This window comes from Pantherophis guttatus, chromosome 2 (genome assembly GCF_059756535.1).
Source record: "Pantherophis guttatus breed Tessera chromosome 2, ASM5975653v1, whole genome shotgun sequence".
In the NCBI taxonomy this organism is placed as follows: domain Eukaryota; kingdom Metazoa; phylum Chordata; class Lepidosauria; order Squamata; family Colubridae; genus Pantherophis; species Pantherophis guttatus.
This window is the reverse complement of record NC_142064.1, coordinates 49,483,582-49,503,029: the sequence shown is the minus strand read 5'-3', so window position 1 is coordinate 49,503,029 and position 19,448 is coordinate 49,483,582. Positions and strand designations below refer to the sequence as shown.

The 19,448-nt window shown below is 35.3% G+C and overlaps 1 protein-coding gene across 22 annotated transcripts in view; it reads left to right on the top strand.

Annotated features, from left to right (window-relative positions):
• Positions 1 to 19,448, top strand: part of PJA2 (praja ring finger ubiquitin ligase 2) — a 50,939-nt gene that overhangs the window by 13,948 nt on the left and 17,543 nt on the right. For all 22 annotated transcript variants that reach the window (XM_087885954.1, XM_087885961.1, XM_087885955.1 and 19 more), the window contains 4 exons: positions 795 to 1,842; positions 6,348 to 6,533; positions 11,119 to 11,304; positions 12,288 to 12,399. In XM_087885954.1, coding sequence (XP_087742080.1) covers positions 795 to 1,842; positions 6,348 to 6,533; positions 11,119 to 11,304; positions 12,288 to 12,399 — 1,532 coding nt within the window. The remainder of the gene's footprint in view (positions 1 to 794; positions 1,843 to 6,347; positions 6,534 to 11,118; positions 11,305 to 12,287; positions 12,400 to 19,448) is intronic.

Sequence of the window (19,448 nt, the reverse complement as noted above, 5' to 3'; positions counted from 1 at the left end):
ATTATATAATTTCATTTTTTAAATACGTAGCCTGATTCAGCCGTAGAGAGAAGTCAAAATGCTGGTTTATAGTTAAGCATGGTAGTGAATGCAGTTTTATTGCTAGCATCTGCTCTTTATGCCTCTTTTTTGGTTTTTTTTAAAAAAAATCTTTATTGTTATTTATTTATTGATTTGTTTGCCACCCATCTCATCTTGAGGTGACTATTTCTTTAGTGCTATATCTGATCCTATGAAGTCATTCTTTGTTCTATAATTCTAATATATTTCGTTGAACAAGTTAACAAGCTGAACATTTTTCTTTTTATGTATCCCTGAACAAAATGGAGGGAAGATCCCCGATTTACTTAGTCATTTTTGCTGGCAAGATATGACTAATTGGAACAATGGAACTGTATCCACCAATGTGTTTGATTATTCACAACAAACCAAAAGTTTTTAAAATTAATTTTCCATTGGAATCATGCCAATACATGGCATATTAGTAACTTTATTGATGTAGTATTGAAAGATGAGGTAGTATTACAAATTATTGCGAATAGATTTTCTTCCAAAAATGAGAAATATCTTAGTTACTTTTATATCTAACCACTTTTTCTAAATGACTTACTGTATATATTTATTTATATACAGTATAAATGATTTATACTTGGGTCTATACCACTTTGCTAGTTAGTTAAAAAAGCAGCTGTAGATTGATACATCTTTAATTACTGATTTTATCATATCTGTTTTACTATATAATCAATAACTGGTCTTATCCTTCCAATGTATCTTTATAATTCTATATAAAGGTTCCAATCCACATGTTCCAGTATGTTCTCCATTGGTAGATGCATCATTATTACCAAATGTTGGATCAGAAGAACCTGTTTGTGAAGCTGATTCTAGCCACGCTATCAACATAGATACTTCCATGTTTTCTCCAACATGCTACAATTTGTGTGATCACCAAAATGTTGCCAACAATGAGAGTTCTAATGACAGTGTGGAGTCTACTTCTGAAGAGTGCAATAATCTTCACGGCCAGAATGGAATTGCCTTTGTAAACATTGACTCTTATGAACCAGACAGCAGTGATGGAGAGGAAGATGGCTTCCAAAGTGCTATCACATTAGCTAAAGAAGAAACAGGACTATTTCAAGAAAAACTGGACAATATGCTTTCCAGGTTAGAAAAAGATATGGACTCCTTCAGTGATCTGCAGTCACATCTGCCTAGTTTCAGTCATACCATAAGTAAAAGTTTTGAAGATCTTAGACTGGTGCCTTTTAGAAGACTTTCTAGCATAGAATCAGATACTGTTTATCAAAATAAGTCACTTTCAAAACTATCTAATGAAGAAACTTTAGCAAAAAATAACCTTGTTTCTACTTATGATTTAGAACAGAGAAACAGTAGTACAGCTGAGCCTACAATTAGAACACATGTAGGAATTTGTAATGCACTGAGTACTACAAGCATGAAGGTGGACCAAGAGAATTCGGCTGAATTGGTAGTAAGACCCAAAGTTAGAAAACAGAATCCTGTTAGCGAGATTGATAAAAAACAGTCTGTAATGAATGAAGAGGAAGAAAAGAGAAGTAGTAAAATGTGGACTGATAATGTGAATGACCATCAATGCAATGCTGAAATTACCTCAAAGCATAATAAAGAAAAAAAATCTAATATGATTTTTGACCCCAAAGAGTATGAATTGGCTGAAAAGAAAGGAAAAAATGAACCAAGGAAACAAAATACAAGTCTTCAAGAAAAAAGTAAAATAGATGATAGTGCTTTTTGGGACGAATTTGAAGATTGTGGTAGAAATCTATCTAGTTCCAACAAAGATGAAGATGACAGGTAAGTTTTTTAAAGAAGTTTAATTTTACATTTTCCAAATATTTGATTATTTTTGGTTAATATGTGTACATGTAAAATTGACCAAAAAATTCCTGAATCCTCAATGTTGCAGTGTTATAATTCCTTTTCAGATATCATAGTGATATCTGAACAGTGTATTTCTTCCAATTGTGTGTTGTACTTACAAGTGGCTGGATCAGGCACTGTACCTTTAAATATCACAATCCATTTAGTTTCAGCTAAATGTATTCATCTAATTTTTTCTATCAATAAGCAAATAAATATTTTGAGAAACTATACAAAAATATGGTTTGCGGTACTTTTGTTTTTGGAAATAAATTTATTTTACCAAGAAGAATACTGCGGTGACTTCTACAACAACATGGTTTGGATCCCAAATCATCTTACTGGAATAGATAAACACTCAAATGTGTTCAGAGAAATCCCACCAAACTCCTTACAATCCTATGTCCCTGTATAAACTAGTGTGGCTAGTTTTTAAGATTATAGCAAATCCATTAGTCTTTTGAAATGTTTTTTGAGGGAACAAGTAAGAAGACAACTGTTACATAAGAATTCTGCTCAGTAATCTCTGAATCGAATATTAACAACAAAATAGCATAAACATACTTTATGTTTTCTTCAGTGGTATTGTCTAAACATCCTAAGAGCATTTAACAATTTTATAAGATATATTGGGATCTGATAGAAAGTTGCCTATGTGCAGTACTGTCTCTGTAGTTAGCTAAAAAAATACAGAGCAGTGAAGAACTGAAAAGTGTAAGACATGATTAAATGCATAGGTAATATCCGATTTCATACGATCAAAGAGAGTTTTCCTCTTAATTCTCAGACCTTCAAAAGTTGGTCCAAAGGGTTGGGAAACTCTCCAGAGCAAGTACAAGGTAAACAATTACCACCCCTTTATTTAATTAGTTCTATGCTTCAAGACTTTCCATTGTGTTCTATTTGCTTTTAACTGCGTAAATGCAGTGTTAATGCACTTCTTAGGTTTGATTAAGCTGAAGATTATACAAAACTATACAACCTGTGGTAGCACTAATATGTTCAAACTAAAATGTTCCATCTGCCAAAACTACTTCTGAAACCTAAGTTGCAGGGAAGGTTCATGATACATAATCACTATTAAAGGATTATACTTCCTAATAAATTAGGAAGATTTTTGGGGGTGAATGGAATACATCAGAGTTTACAATATTTTTTCTGAATATTTGAAAGCATTTCCTTATTTTTCACTATATCTCTGTCAAATATAAATCTGCCAGAAATGTTCCTCCTCCTTTAAATCTGTGTTGAAGAATTGAGAAATGCTTACCTTGAACCTGGCTTCCAAAGAAAGAAACATTAACCTAACATTAAAACATTACTCCAACCTTTCTCCCAGGTGATTGCCTTGCTTTCCTTGGGGGTGAGGAATATGCCATTGGGGTCTCTCGAAGATGAAACATACTTTCAAATAAATAATAAAAAGAAAATTTTGGAAGACTTAAGATGGAGGCTGAGGATTTTTGGAAGTCTCAAACTGATTTACAGTTGCAAGAAACAAGTATGTGAACCCCTTGGGATTACGTGAAGTTTTGCATGAATTGGTCATAAAATGTGCTCTGAACTTCATCTAAGTCACAACAATAGAAAAACACAGTCTGCTTAAAATAATACTACCCAAACATTAGATGTTGCCATGGTTTAATTGAACATAACATGTAAACATGCACAGTGCAGGGAGGAAAAAGTATGTGAACCTTTGGACTTAATAACTGGTTGACCCTTCTTTGGCAGCAATAACCTCAACCAAACGTTTCCTGTAGTTGCAGATCAGACCTGTACAATGATCTAGAGTAATTTTGGACCACTCCTCTTCACAAAACTGTTTCAGTGTAACAATATTCTTGGGATGTCTGGTGTGAATCGCTCTCTTAAGGTCATGCCATAGCATTTCAATCAGGTTGAGGTCAGGACTCTGACTGGGCCACTCCAGAAGGCGTATTTTGTGCTGTTGAAGCCATTTTTTTGTTGAATTACTTGTATGCTTTGGGTCATTGTCCTGTTGCATCACCCATCCTCTGTGGAGCTTCAGTTGGCGGACAGATGCTCGTACGTTTTCCTGCAAAATGTCTTGATAAACTCTGGAATTCATTTTCCCATCAATGACAACAATCCGTCCAGGCCCCGAGGCAGCAAAGCAGCCCCAAACCATGATGCTCCCTCCGCCCTGTTTTACAGTGGGGATGAGGTTTTGATGATGGTGTGCTGTGCCTTTTTTTCTCCACACATAGTGTTGTGTGTTCTTCCCAAACAACTCAATTTTGGTTTCATCTGTCCACAGTATATTTTGCCAGTAGTGCTGTGGAACATCCAGGTGCTCTTTTGCAAACTTCAAACGTGCTGCAATATTTTTTTTGGACAGCAATGGCTTCCTCCGTGGTGTCCTCCCATGTACTCCATTCTTGTTTAATGTTTTCCTTATTGTAGATGTGTCAACAAAAATGTTAGCATGTGCCAGAGATTTGTGTAGGTCTTTAGCTGACACTCTAGGATTCTTCTTTACCTCATGAAGCATTCTGCGCTGTCCGCTTGCAGTCATTTTTACAGGACGACCACGCCTAGGGAGAGTAGCAACAGTGCTAAACTTTCTCCATTTGTAGACAGTCTGTCTTACCGTGGACACATGAACATCAAGGCTTTTGGAGATACTTTTGTAACCCTTTCCAGCTTCATGCAAGTCAACAATTCTTGATCGTAGGTCTTCTGAGAGCTCTTTTCTGCGAGGCATGGTTCACATCAGATAGTGCTTCTTGAAACCAGTAAACCCAAAACAGGTGTGTGTTTTTAAAGGGCAGGACAGCTGTCAGCAACACATCCAATATCATCACACTGATTGGAGTCAAGGTTGGCTCACTCCTGGCTCCAATTATCTCTTGGAGAAGTCATTAGGCTAGGGGCTCACATACTTTTTCCTCCCTGCACTGTGAATGTTTATATGTTATGTTCAATTAAACCATGGCAACATCTAATGTTTGTGTAGTATTATTTTAAGCAGACTGTGTTTTTCTGTTGTTGTGACTTAGATGAAGTTCACAGCACATTTTATGACCAATTCATGCAAAACTCCACATAATCCCAAGGGGGTCACATACTTTTTCTTGCAACTGTAGATTTGTTTGTACAATATATACCTAAAGTAAGGAGATAGTAGATTTGGAACACAAACAAAAATATTCTGAAATTATGTCTACCATTTTAGTATTTAAATAGGAAGGCTTTAGTTTCATAATTCTAGGATGGCAAAAATATTTTATAGTAAAAATATTACCTAGATTTGAATGAAAATGAAATTTTCAAGATTTTTTTAAAACAAAAACCTGTCACAAAGACCAATGCTATTTTTCTGTTCATATTATTATATTAGATTTATATCTCTTTTATTTTGCATATTAAATCTACTTTGTGATATAAGTTATTTAACAAGAAAAATAGAAAATAATGGAAGTATTCATAATACATCTTAAAACTGGCAGCATTCCAAGTTTGCGGTTAATCATTCCCTTAGTGCTTACAGGCATTGCTGTCCAATATCATTAGGAAAAGGCTTTGGATTTTAAATGTAATTAGAACGTACTGGAATTTTACAGGGGTGTCCTGTTAGCAAATAGTTCAGAACTGGGATTATGTAATGTTGAGGACAAGGGATAAATGAAAAATAGTACAAAGACCATAATTTATATATAAAAATAAAAGCTTTAAAATATTCGGCAATTTCTATTCTGTATCTAGCGCCTTGTGATATGGTTGATAATCTTGATGTTTATAGGAGCAAATTATGTTTAGCAAATTTGATTCCACCAAGCTACCAACTGCTTATTCATTTATTATCTATTTATAATTTCTGTTTAAAATTTAGGTATGTGTAAGAAGAAAAAGAGAATAATATATGAATGTCCATCAAATTGTTTCATCATGTTCTCAGCATGTTTATTAGAAGTTTAAAAGGTGTTTATTGCTAGTCCTGTATTATTAAATACACATTTTCATATCAGAAATTAGCTCAAAGAAAGTATTATTTTTCTTTGCATCAGGCCTGTTCTAGTCTGATGCTGCTGAGGAATCTAAAGTCTAGTACCCAAGAGGGGATTTTTAATAAAATAGATCCTAATTTTCTTGGTGCTCCTTCAGATTACAAATATTGTATTTTATTTCTTTAGTAAGAGATAAGATTAGGATTTCAGGATGAAAGAAGTAGTAGCTTTTTCTTTCGATCTCACCTGGGAGAATTCTTAAGGGATTTTTTTTTTCATAGTATGATAGTCTAGGGAATGATCCCCTAGACTTATGGACAGAATCATCCAAACTTGAGCATGTTCATATCCAAAGGGGAAACTAGACATCCTTTTAGATCTTTTCCATTTTATGCTCAGCTTGATTGAATCATGGCAACTATTAACTCTATCAATCTTTAAGTGCAACTGGACTCTCTCAAATTGCAGCTCAGAATGCAGTGATGGTGAATGGTCGGCATCCCTGCCTTCTTATTTTTCTGTGACTGTGAAAGATCAGTCCTCCAGTGATGAAAGCTGGGAGACACTTCCAGGCAAAGAGGAACAGGAACCTGAAGAGCAGAGTGATAGCAGTGGTGTGGAAGAGGAACATAATGAATTTGGTTTCCAATCACGGTATGTCATTCTAATAACGAAGTGCTTTTTTAAAAAACAAAAAACTATGCCATACCGTATGCACTATATAATCTACACACAATGTAGAAAATTTACATACACATATGTTTATATTGTGTACTACTGCATTATATTATACTGTATATATACAATGTTACTGAGAGCAAAGGAGAAACAGAAATTGGGTGGAAATTGATCATAAAGGGAGGTGTATGGATTAAGGAGTTGCATGTGAGATTTTTGGGGGAAGATGTGTTTGATACAGTTTTGGAATGCTTTTCTGACTTGAGCTAGCTGCTGATCTTCCTGTCCTTAGCAACAGCAATAGAATCACAGAATCCTTGAGTGAGAAGAAGGACTAAAATTCAAATTTAAAATATTCTTTAAAAATCCCTAACATAACAAAAACTTAAAATAGAATTTTCAAAATATATTTAAACAGGCTAAACATATATTAAATTTAAATAAATATATAACTTGCATAGGTAGTCCGCAACTTACAAACAATTACCACCATTCAAGTTATGACAGCCTCAGAAGGGTGCTTTTTGCACAATCTCTTTCCTGAACCCGAGTTTCTGTTTTCAGGAAAAGAATCAGATGAATTGAGCCATACTGGTGATAACAGAAGTGCTAGACTTATTGACAAATTGAACATTAACAAATGACCAGGCCTGAATGGCATCCACCCAGGGATTATTAAGGGGTTTAAAGTTGAAATTGTAGACCTCCTAACTAAAATATGCAACCTGTCTTACAATACTTGCGTGAAGGACTGGAAAGTTAGCTTATGTAACTCTTTATTTTTAAGAATGCCTCACAGGGAGATGAAGGGGATTATAGCAGGGGTGAAATCCAGCAGGTTCTGGAGAACCAGTAGCGGAAATTTTGAGCAGTTCGGAGAACCGATAGCGGAAATTTTGAGTAGTTCAGAGAACCAGCAAATACCACCTCTGGCTGGCTCCAGAGTGGGGTAGGAATGGAGATTTTGCAGTATCCTTCCTCTGCCACGCCCACCAAGCCACACCACGCCCACCAAGCCACGCCCATAGAACCAGTAGTAAAACAATTTGGATTTCACCACTGGATTATAGGCTTGTCAGTTTAACATCTGTTCTAAGGAAGTTAGTGGAAATCGCTATTAAAGATAAAATTACCAAACTTTTGGAGACTTGTTCAAGAATACCCAACGTGGGTTTTCTAAGGGAAAGTCTTATCTAATTAATTGAACAGAGGTTTTTGAGGGTGTTAATAAGCATGTGGAAGGATGACCCAATAGGAACCGTCTGCTTAGATTTTTCAAAAAGCCTTAGATAACGTCCCTTTTTAAAGACTTTTCATTAAGCTTAACAGCCATGGAATAAAAGGGCAAATCCTTTTGTGCACTAATCAAATCAAATATTTTTATTACAGGCAAAGACAAGGATAAGAGGGTGGGATACAGCTAAAAAGCAGAAAAATACATCAGAATAAGTTATTACATATGAAAAGCTAAAAATATAAATCTAAAATCTAAAAAGATTCTAAAAAAAGCTAAAAGGAGGAGCTGTGCACGGGCATAAGGAAGCACATCAAACTGAATCTATTTCGCTACAACTGACTCTAGAATAACTAACTACGTGCTCATTAAAACTGGTTTATGGTATCAATAAGTTTTATATTTTTTTAGGTCTTTATATGTAATTAATGCTATCTAATAAGGAATTCTTCTAGTAATATAACTTGTATGGGTTGTGAAGATACATAGGGTTGTATCTGTAACTTATCACTAGGCCCATCACTACATGAAATGAGACTGGTTTACAAAATGGCAAGTGTAACTGAAGGAATAAGTCATAAGAGAATCACCACCACACAAAGATTTAGGCTTCCATAAAATACATTTTTACAATATATTATACTCTTGTTTTATTCCTTAATAATTAACAAGGAGTTCTGTAATATATATATATATATATACTACTGTCTTGCTTTTCCTTTCTGGTAATATATGTTTTTTTGCCATTTGTATTACTGTCAGAAATGCCAAAATAGCAAGCAGCACAGTATTTTTAAAGCATTTAAACACTTTAGAAAATAAGAAAAAAGGAGAAACCTGCATTCCTGTTTTGGGTAAAACGAAGGGAATTGCTTCATATGCATTTTGAAACATCACATTATTCCAGGCAGACCTCACATAGCCTCACATAGTCAGCAAATATTTGGAGTTTTAAAGATGAAATTGTAACTTTGCAATCAATGCCCACATTTAGTACGTTTGCAACATCTCTCTTTCCATCACATATTTGCTATTGCAAACTATTGGCGTTGTTCTTTTGTGCCTGGCCCATTTTTTTTTAATCTTCCCCTCACAGAGTGAAGAGATTGCCTAAACAAACAATCTCTTTCTGAGCGGTTTTTCTCTGCAGTGCAGCACTTCCTTAAAAAGTGCTAACTGCAACTTAACAAGTCATTTTTGTGATCTTAATTAGTCTGCTTACAGCTGCCTATAACTGACAAGACTTTAATCATATAGTAACATGTTTATTATATGGTGTTACTAAAGTCAATGATTTCTCTTAATGATTTAATTTTTGTTGCTCTTAAAGAATATAAACCTTAATGAATAGAGCAAATATGAAAAATCATTTATGGGAACACAGATAGTAAGCATGTTTATGGTGTGAATCTTTTTAGGGGAAATTTAATTAGAATCAGATTATCTTTGTCTCTCTAGGTTGGAGTGCATATTTCCTACCAGAGAAGTTAAGACTCCTAGTTCAAAATGCTAAAGTCTAAAACAGTTGAAAAATAGTGATCTTATTTTTAATGTTACTATCTTGCTTACAATATTTGGCAATAGTGCAAAGTCATATTTAGAATAATAATACAGATTATTTAATTATTTCATCAAATGTTATATTACATTCAGATACAAAAATAGGAAAAATCTGCAGATTTATCAAAATAAAATCTCAAATTGATTAAAGTTTTTTAGACTTAGTTTTGGATCATTTTCTCCAGAAAAGAATGAACATGTATACTTTTTCACTCATTTGTATAAATAGGTTCTCTTTATCTAGTTTTAGGATTTTTGTAGAAAACAAGATTTTAGATCATATTTATACAAATATTATTCAAAAGGATTCAGAAACGTGAGAAAGTAAAAGTAGTAAAAGGTTTTATCTTGCAAAATAGAAAATGATCGTTTCAGCCTTTTGCTTACAAATTGATGTTTCGCTTTCTCAAGCAGCAAATCTACTTAATCCTTGTTTTCTTAATATTTTTTTGCAGGCTTCAGCTTTGTTTGAGCTTCTGGTACTGTACATAAAAATTCAGGTTGTTGTGTCACACTCAAAACTTGATTTTATGTGCATCCTTCTTTCTCCTATATATCATTTTAAAATTTCAGCTCATTATGCAGTTATAGTAGTTTCCATTTTTTTCAGATTTAAATGGAGGTATTATCCAATACTAATTCTCAAAATCTTCCACCTGTAATGAATTCTTTTCTTTTGAAATTCTATCCAGGTAATCCTAACCAAAATATCTCCAATCCAAAACCTAAGGCACCATTGTTTCTTTTTTCTTTCTGAGATAAAAAATTATCAGCAAGAAAGCTCTAGAATTTAATTAGACATCCAATTCTTAACAGTATTAAGCATCTATGACTTCCATAGTTTGGTTTCTTTTTGTACTGGACTAATTTAACTACATAAAAAGATAGATGTTTTAGAATAGAATAACAGAGTTGGGAGGGACCTTGGAGGTCTTCTAGTCCAACCCCCTGCTTAGGCAGGAAACCCTATACCATTTCAGACAAATGGTTGTCCAACCTCTTCTTAAAACTGCCAGTGTTGGAGAATTCACAACTTCTGGAGGCAAATTGTTCCACTGTTTAATTGTTCTAACTGTCAGGAAATTTCTCCTTATTTCTAAGTTGCTTCTCTCCTTGATTAGTTTCCACCCATTGCTTCTTGTCCTACCCTCAGGTGTTTTGGAGAATAGCTTGACTCCCTCTTCTTTGTGGCAGCCCCTGAGATATTGGAACACTGCTATCATGTCTCCCCTAGTCCTTCTTTTCATTAAGCTATTAGTATTTTGGCTGTTTTTAACCATAACATTGTTTTATTACATGGATTTTTGGCTTGTTGTTGTTGTGAACTGTTAGTTGTCCAGAGTTATGTATCTGAGATGGGCAGCCATAGAAATAAAATGTATTTCTTTCTTCAATTCCCACCAGAATAAAATTACTGTCTTGCATTCTCTTAATATCATAGCAAAAACAATATGTTTTTTTTTAAAAAAATACATAATAAACATTTTAGATTATTGCTATGCTGTATGCTGTTATGTATCTTAAGATAATATATATCTATATACATGTCACATATAAATATGGTTCATAAAGCATCGCATTTTAGCTATGCTGTTGAACTGTGCTATTATTTTTAAAGTGATGTCTGTTGAAAATAGATTGCAGGTATTTGACTGTTAGTACTCAGCATAAATAAAGGCTTCTGTACTTTCTATACTATTTGGTTACATGTAGTTTAAATTTCGTATTTGCTATATTTTGTATAGCTTTTCTCATTTTTATATAAAGGGAACAGACCTCTCTAGAGGACGGAGAGATTCCTTGGTTGCAGTACCATGAAGAAATTGAAAGTAGCAGTGATGAAGAAAATGATCAAGCTAGCCATTTTGTACATCCTGGCTTTTTTATGTTAGATGGGAACAACAATCTAGAAGATGATTCCAGTATGAGTGAAGACCTAGATGTTGAATGGAGGTTGGTAGATGCTTCTGTTATCTTTGGTACTTTAAACTAGGTAAATGGTGATTGGGAACATAATCTGTTTTATATTTTATTTGAAATAGAATTGCATAATGAAACCCTTGGTCCATGATAGGTGTAAGAGCTTCTGGTTAATGTATCAGAAATATATGACAATGGTGGCCATCAGAATCAAACTGGACTTAATAGTAGTTGCCATTTGCTCCCTAATTGTCATCCTTTAAACCGGGGATGTCAAACTCAAGGCCCAGTGGCCAGATCCGGCCCGCGGGGTGATTAAATCTGGCCCACGGGGCTGCTCTAGAAACAGTAAAGGACTGGCCTGCAGTGCTTCTGTCAGCGAAAACAGGCTCTCAAGCTCCATTTTCAGCTGCCACAGCCTCCTGCAACCCTCTGCCAGTGAAAACAGAGCTAGGGAGGGCTGTTTTTGCTGACAGAGCACTCAGGCCACCACAGGCACCCCTGGTGAGTGACGTCAAGTTGGCCACTCCCACCCTGGCCTCTCCACCCCAGCCCCCCCGAGGTCAAACATAACCCTGATGTGGCCCTCAATGAAATCGAGTTTGACACCCCTGCTTTACATAGATCAAATGCTTAATGGTTTGAGAGAGCTCTGAGTAAGTTGAAAAAGTTACAAAATTAGAATGCTGAAAGAGGTGGGAGAGACAAAATAAGAAAATATTATTTTGCTATGTCTCCATGTCATTCCAGTCTGAAGAACTGAACTCATATGTTGGATCTTATCTCACATGGGGATAAACGGGTTTTCCTGGCAAAGCTGTGTCCTGAAATTCTAGAAGTAGCCTCATTAAACAGCTAACATTCTATTTATTTTCATATCTGAATATGAAATAGCAGAAATTGTATTTTTTCATATATGTAAGATCATATTTATTCAGAAACAAACTTTTAAGCATCGTTGCACATGTTTTCATCCCTATTTAGAGATTAAAAAATAATGCTATATTTTCCTATAGGCTACTTGATGAATTTGGGGATGGTCTTGGGGTTGCTCAAGCAATTTCGTATGTGGATCCCCAGTTCCTTACTTATATGGCCTTGGAAGAACGATTGGCACAGGCTATGGAGGTAAATTTTAAGATTAGATAAGGTGAAGAAAAAACATGGGTTAAGACTGTTTATCACTAACTTCCACTGTGGATTTAGATTTTTTTTTATGTGTGTAATGTAATATATCTAATAATAATGCAATATATCTTTTTATCTAATCACTGTACCACAATTACCACAGAAAAAGTAACTGCAATATTGATGGTATTTATGTTTCCTCCTTAAAATTCAGTTACTATTTACCAGTCACTATGCTGCATGCTGATAATATCTGTAGTACCATTCAGTGTTGTGATAATGTTGCCATACCTTTTTAGCCTTCATGCATACCCCAATAGATGACACATATAGCCATTCCTCTGTTGAAAATAATTTAGGAAGACAGCTGTTGACACATGTATCTACAGACTCCAGGATTTATGAAATGAATCAGATATAACTAAGAGAATATTCCATGGCCAATTGGCAAGACAAGTCATTCTACTTGCAGTAGATGAACGCTGTAGATAGCCTTTGACTTACCAGTCACTTAACAGCCATTTGAAGTTATAAGAAACTCAGGAATAATTAGTCATGAACCATCCTTGAAGGCTGGAAAAGTTTAGTATCATTCATAAAGATTGCATTCTCTAGCTTTCTGGCTGGGAAGGGGGAGAGGGGAGCATGGCTTCAAAATTATGGTAAGGAGTGGCAGGCAAAGATATTTAAGGTTACATAGAATGTTAGTTTGGTATAGTAGTGAAGGTGCTGGCCTACAAACTAACAGCCTATGTGCCCCTTAGGCATGAAAACTGGCTGGGTGACTTTGGACCAGTTACTTTCTCTCATCCCAATCTATCTCACAGGATTTTTTGGGTAGGGAAATAGGAGGCATATATAAAAATATAATGATAACGATGCACCTGACTGTTTTATGAGTCAAGTGTATAGGTGTTCTAAAAATTGAATCTAATGTGGACTGAAGGTCTTAACTTTATGAATTTGTAAATGTGCTGCAAGTTTTTGCAACATGCATGTACCTGTATTGGATGGTTTGCATCCTCTAAAAAAATGTCTCCCTTGCTAAAAGCTACTTTTGCAGCCAGAAGCTTTTTATTTAAAAAAAATAACAGTTCCATTCAATTGGGAAAAAAATAAAATGAACAAGGCAAGTAATCCAAATACTCCTGTTGGGGAAAATTAAAAACATATTTTTCCAACTCCGCCAAAAAGTTGTGTTCATATATTTGCTCCAAGACAGTTCTACTGCGAGTCTCATGCAATGGTGGTCTTCTGAGAAGGAATCAGAATGTTACTCAGGTGCACTACCACTTATGCAAAATATTGAAAAGTGTGTTTTTCATGAACCTGAAGAAGACAGTTGGACAATGAACCAATTCATATTATGTACTCAAATTTGCTGGACTTAGTATCAGACACTATTATATTCAGAATCCACATTCATTTTGATCTAATTGTAAGTGCTTCATAAGTCCAATTAGGTGAGTGAAGACTGTTCATCAGATCTGAAATAAGAGGCAGTAGATTTTGTTTTGTAATGGTTACAGAGTTAGGAAGCCTGTAGTGTTATTTACTTGTTTGTTAATTTGATTTTTAAGTTGCCCAACTCCAATTGACTATTGGCAGCTGACAAAATAATGAAAAATATAAAAAACTAAATACAGCAAAATAGACAAGAACAAAATGCAGAATTGTTACAAAACAGCACTCTACACGGCACATCAAAAAATAAAACATCAGAAACAATTGCATACTGCTGTCAGGAATTATTTTTCTTTGGTACAAAATAAATGGGGGTGCGTAGAAAGAAGGATAAATGAAAACTTCCTTCAAATTGTAGTCTGGAAACTCATTTAAAATAGCAAACTTTTGAATATATATGGAATGTTGCCTTTTGCCTGTGAGCTGGGCTGGGAGCTTCGAGTTGATGGTACAAGTTAAATGAAGAGGCAAATTAACTGCTTCCTCTTTCTTCAGAGCATCAGCAAAATCAGTGTACTTTTTTTGCAGGGAAAGAGATGCAGGTAGCAGTGCAGGAGGGAGAGGGGAAGAGGGATGCTTACAAATAGTGGGATTGATATTTTAGACATGGAAAATAGATCTTTCTTCCCTTGCTTCCAGTGGACCTATGAATTAGGAATTATGTGCCTAGAATTATTGGAATGTGTAATTTAAGAAAGATATGAATATAGTGACAAGAATGTTGTACAATCATTTATTCTTAGTTGCAGAGGAGTTGTACTTTATAAGATAGGACCAATTCCAAGTGATGGCCTATCAATTGTTTCAATTGGCATGAGGTTTTCTAATAACTGGGTAGATAATTTAATATGATGCACTGTAGTCTCATCTATGAAATTAGCAGTTGTGCCAGAATCTAAAAGGGAGCTATATTTCTCTGCCTAAGGGGGAGTAAAAAGTTAAAGGATATTAAAATTCACTAGCCTGTTATAAGCTATTTGAGCTCATCTTAATTGACCAAGAATCCTCCTGCAGAACTCAGAAGGAGAACCCAGGGTTGGGCTGCTGCCGGTTGTAACAACCAGTTCGCCCAGAACCAAAAATGTGAGTACGCGCGAAGAATTAACTTCAGCAGGGCAAGCCTGTAAAAGCATAAATCAGGGTCTCTGGTTTTCTGCTGCAAACAGAGAAACCTATGTGCATGGGTTATTTCCAATAGAAGAGAATATATATAATTCAGGATTGAGCTTTGAGGTCTACAGTTTGGTTGCTTGCTGACAGACATTTCATTACCCGACTAGGTAATATCATCTGTACTAATTAATACAGGGTTTGCTCCTTGTTTATATATAGCAGCTTGTTCTGCCAGTATTATGGGTGTATGGTTTTCTCCTTGATAGTTCTTTGATTAGGTTATTGTTTTCTGCTTGATTGGTGGTCTGGTGTTAATCCCTGTTTATCTGAGTATAGGTTGCTGGAGAGGATGGCTGATGTGTCTGAATGCCAAGCTTCCAGGAATTTCCTAGCATTTTTGGATTTAGTTTGGTCTAGGATGCTCAGTTTTCCAGTTGAAACTATGACTGGTCTGTCAATATGTTGTAGGATTAAGGAGTTTTTATTGTATCTTTTGACTGCTATTTGGTGTTCATGGATGCACTCTGCTAGTATTCTAACTATCTGTCCTACATAGTAGCTGTTATAGACCTTACACTGTATGTTGTAGATGACTTATGTTTTTCTTCTGTGCTATTAGATTTTCTGGTTAAGATGCATTGAAGGACTTCAGTTGGTTTGTGTGCTATGGTGATACTATGTGGTTGTAACTCTGTTGATTATTTTTGAGATATTTGTGATGTATGGCAGTGATAGGTTTTTCATAGTTTGTATTGGTTGTGCTATAGTGGTAAGGCACTTTCTGATAAAGTTGTGTGGATATCTGTTTTGTTGGAAAACATTGTGTAGATGGTCCGTTTCCTTTTCCTAGTGTACTGGGTTGCTGCAGAGCATTAGTTTTTAAACAGAAAGTAGGTAGGGAAACAGGTATTTCGATCTTAGTGAATTTGGCTAGGTCGACTATGTTGTGTAGTACCAATGCCATGGATTCTTTTGCTAGTTCTGGATCTATGGATGTAAAAATACTGTGACATCAAATGAAAGCCTATTTCATATTTTTCTAAGTATTTGGTTTCTGTGTAAGCATTGTAATGGGGATTTAATAGAATATTGACTCCCCTCTGTGGGATGTCCAAACTTTTTTGTAAGTTCTTTGACTATCTTTTATGTTATGTTTCTTTCTTGTATGGCTGTGTTTCTTCCTCCCTAAAGAAAATTTAAGGAGATTATTTCATATGTTGTATGTTGGGGTCCCTGGTAATGATAAAATTGGTTAAAGAGGTATGTGGGACTTGTATATTTTGAGAAATCCATAGAAGCATGGAAGGATGGATACACTGCTTTTCATTCACCACTGTTTTTCTTTCGTGATTTAATCTTTGTTAAGTTGTTGAGTGAGATCTTGATCGATTGCCTGATTTCTGCATTGGTTGGTATTTACTGAGGTGTAGGTTTCGTTGTCTTCCAGTAATTCTTTGTCTTTGTGTAAAGTTTGAATACAGTACTTAGCATCAGCATTTGTCACGTGTTATTTTCATAACATTTCTTATTTATTTTATATTTCAATATTATTTGGGGAGATTAACTGAAAGGCAATAAAGTTATTAAATATTATTGAAATACTAGACAACCATGACCTGTTTCAGAGATATTTCCTTACATAAATAGAAAAAAGGCAAAAGATCACGGGAATATGAGCAACTTCCAAATTTCTGTTGGTTTCCCCACTGAGTTTCATTGTGGGAAGCTGATTCTGAACATCAGAAATTTTCCTTCCTTCCTTCCTTCCTTCCTTCCTTCCTTCCTTCCTTCCTTCCTTCCTTCCTTCCTTCCTTCCTTCCTCCCTTCCCTTCCCTTCCCTTCCCTTCCCTTCCCTTCCTTCCCTTCCTTCCTTTCCTCCCTCCCTCCATTTTCCTCTTCTTCTTTTCTCCTTCATCCCTCCTTTCCACTTTCCTCCCTTTTTTTCTTCCCTGCTTCCCTCCCCTTCTTCCCTTCCTCTTCCTTCCCTCCCACCGTTCCTTCCTCCCTGTTCTTCCCTTCCTTTCAGGCAGATATGTGGCTGCTGACAGGTATGGGTGGAAGTAAGGAAGTATGCAACTGGCCAGTGTAGTGCAAGTACAGAGGGACTGGTGGAGGGTGCACCATTTCTCCATTGAGTTTCTCTCTGCGTGTTTCCCACCAATAAAGACTTTAATAGTGGGAAGGTGGCAAGGATCATTGGCAATCATATCAGCTCCTTGTGGGCTCCCCACTGACTTGTGAAAAGGTGACAGGAAACATTGAAAATGAGGTTCATGTTATTGTGGCTGATCATGACAGTATGAAAGCCATCTGAACAGAAGCAAAACAGTTTCCCAAATTTAATTCCTTTGGGAGTATTAGTTCCCAGCATTCTGCAAATTAGCCCATTTGAGAGATCTTTGTTGGCAAAATTTTGCCTTACGATGCAGCATTTTGTTCAATTGAAGATTACAAAGTATTAGACGTAAGTGTTCTAGTAGTATATAAATAATATGGTTTCTGAAGATTATTCTTAGAATAACATTGATCATGAGTAATTTAAATTATAGATCAAAGTTTGTCACTGAATACTTAGCAAATAAAAAGTTACTTTATAATATTCCCATAAATTTTTGTTTTGTTTTAGTGGACAAATAGAAGTGAGCAATTCTGAAAACTTTCAATGCCAACATATTTTCACTAAAAAAAAAAGCTTAACTGATTTTAACAAATGCAAATATTTTTTCCATTGTAAAATACAAAATTGTATATAGTATAGTGCTAACTTTTTCCCATGCTGCCTGTATTTTTCGCAATAAATACTTTTATTTTAAGTCAACTTATGCTGACATTTGAATGCTTTCCCAACTGCAATTTTAGAATCTGAATATACGTATAAATAGAAAGATGTCACATCTGGATCTTCTGAAAATGATTGTATGTGTGCTTAAATATATAAATTCTAAATATGGACATTTTTATAAACCATCAGAAAAATGGTCAGAATATAAATAAAAATATGAGTTATTCAGAGCATTGGCATCATGTTTGCTTTCTATTACTTAATGACAGTTTAAAGGTCTTTAAAACTCTACCACACATGCCTCCAGTGTTCATATTAAGAGCTTCCAAAGTATTTAAAATGTCAAAGAAGCAGATGCCATCTCTGATCAGTTTTATTGTCAAGATGCTTCTTCATTACCATTGCAATCATGTTAATAGCAAAGATGTTAATAGCAACAGCAATTTGCTGACAATGTTGATAAGCTCTGACACTTGTCATGTTCTGGCATTGGACTTGCGGTTGTTTCAAAATCTTGCTACCGTATTTTTCGGACTATAAGACGCACCAAGATTTCAAAGAGGTAAGTAAGAAAAGAGATTTTTGCTCTCATCGGGCCCCAGGAGCACTCTGCAGGCCTCCCAAACACTCTGTGCGCCCCGTTTTTTCACCCGTTTTTGTGAAAAACAGGTTATGCAGAGGGTTTGGGAGGCCTGCAGAGTGCTCCTGGGGGCTGGCGGAGGGCAAAAACACCCCCATTTTTGGAAAAATGGCTCTGTTTTTCACAAAAATGGAGGCATTTTTGCCCTCCCCAACCTCCAGGAGCACTCTGCAGGCCTCCCAAACCCCCTGCGCACCCTGTTTTTGTGAAAAACGAGCCCATTTTTCACAAAAATGGGACAAGCAGGGCGGAGCTTTGGAGGCCAAAAATGTCTGTATTCGGTGTATAAGACGCACCAACATTTCCACCCTCTTATAGAGGGAAAAAGTGCATCTTTACATTCTGAAAAATATGGTAATTCTTCTCTGGGCTTTTTTAAATAGTGATTTAAAAAAACTGGCATCTTTTTCGCTCCTAAGTTAAACGTAACTTGAAATATACAGGAAACACAATATTTTAAATCCCTAAATAAATACACATAAATTATTTTTCTATTTTAATAGATTTTACAGTTTAATAATTGCAATCCCTTTTTTCTAAGTACAGTTAAATAAAATTAAATATTTTATTCTAGTGTATAATGCTAGGCAGTAAAAAACATTTTAAAACCATCTTAGCATTATCCCAGCACAGTACTTCAGTTGTTTTAAAGTAGGTCATCTTATTAGTAAATGGATTATCTATTTCAGTTGAATTAAAAAAAAAGCCATTCTGTTTAATCTGTTGCCAAAGACTCCTTCTATGTCTTACATTAAAATGGATTCCTATTCCTTACCACACTTTAGATCTTTTATATAGAGAAACCATTGTTAATTGCTAATAGTAATAATTGCTTTTAGGAGATTTTGAGCTTCCTGAGCTTTGTGAAAAGCAATACTGTACAACATTTGAACCAAGTGATGCATGAGTCTATACATTAAAAAAGTGTACATTCTTTGAAAATACTTTGTATGTTTGATGTATGTGGCTTAATTTCGGTAGGAAAACACAGCACCAATGTAACATGGTATCGAGCCCACCAGCACACTTGACACCACAAGGCTGGGGCGT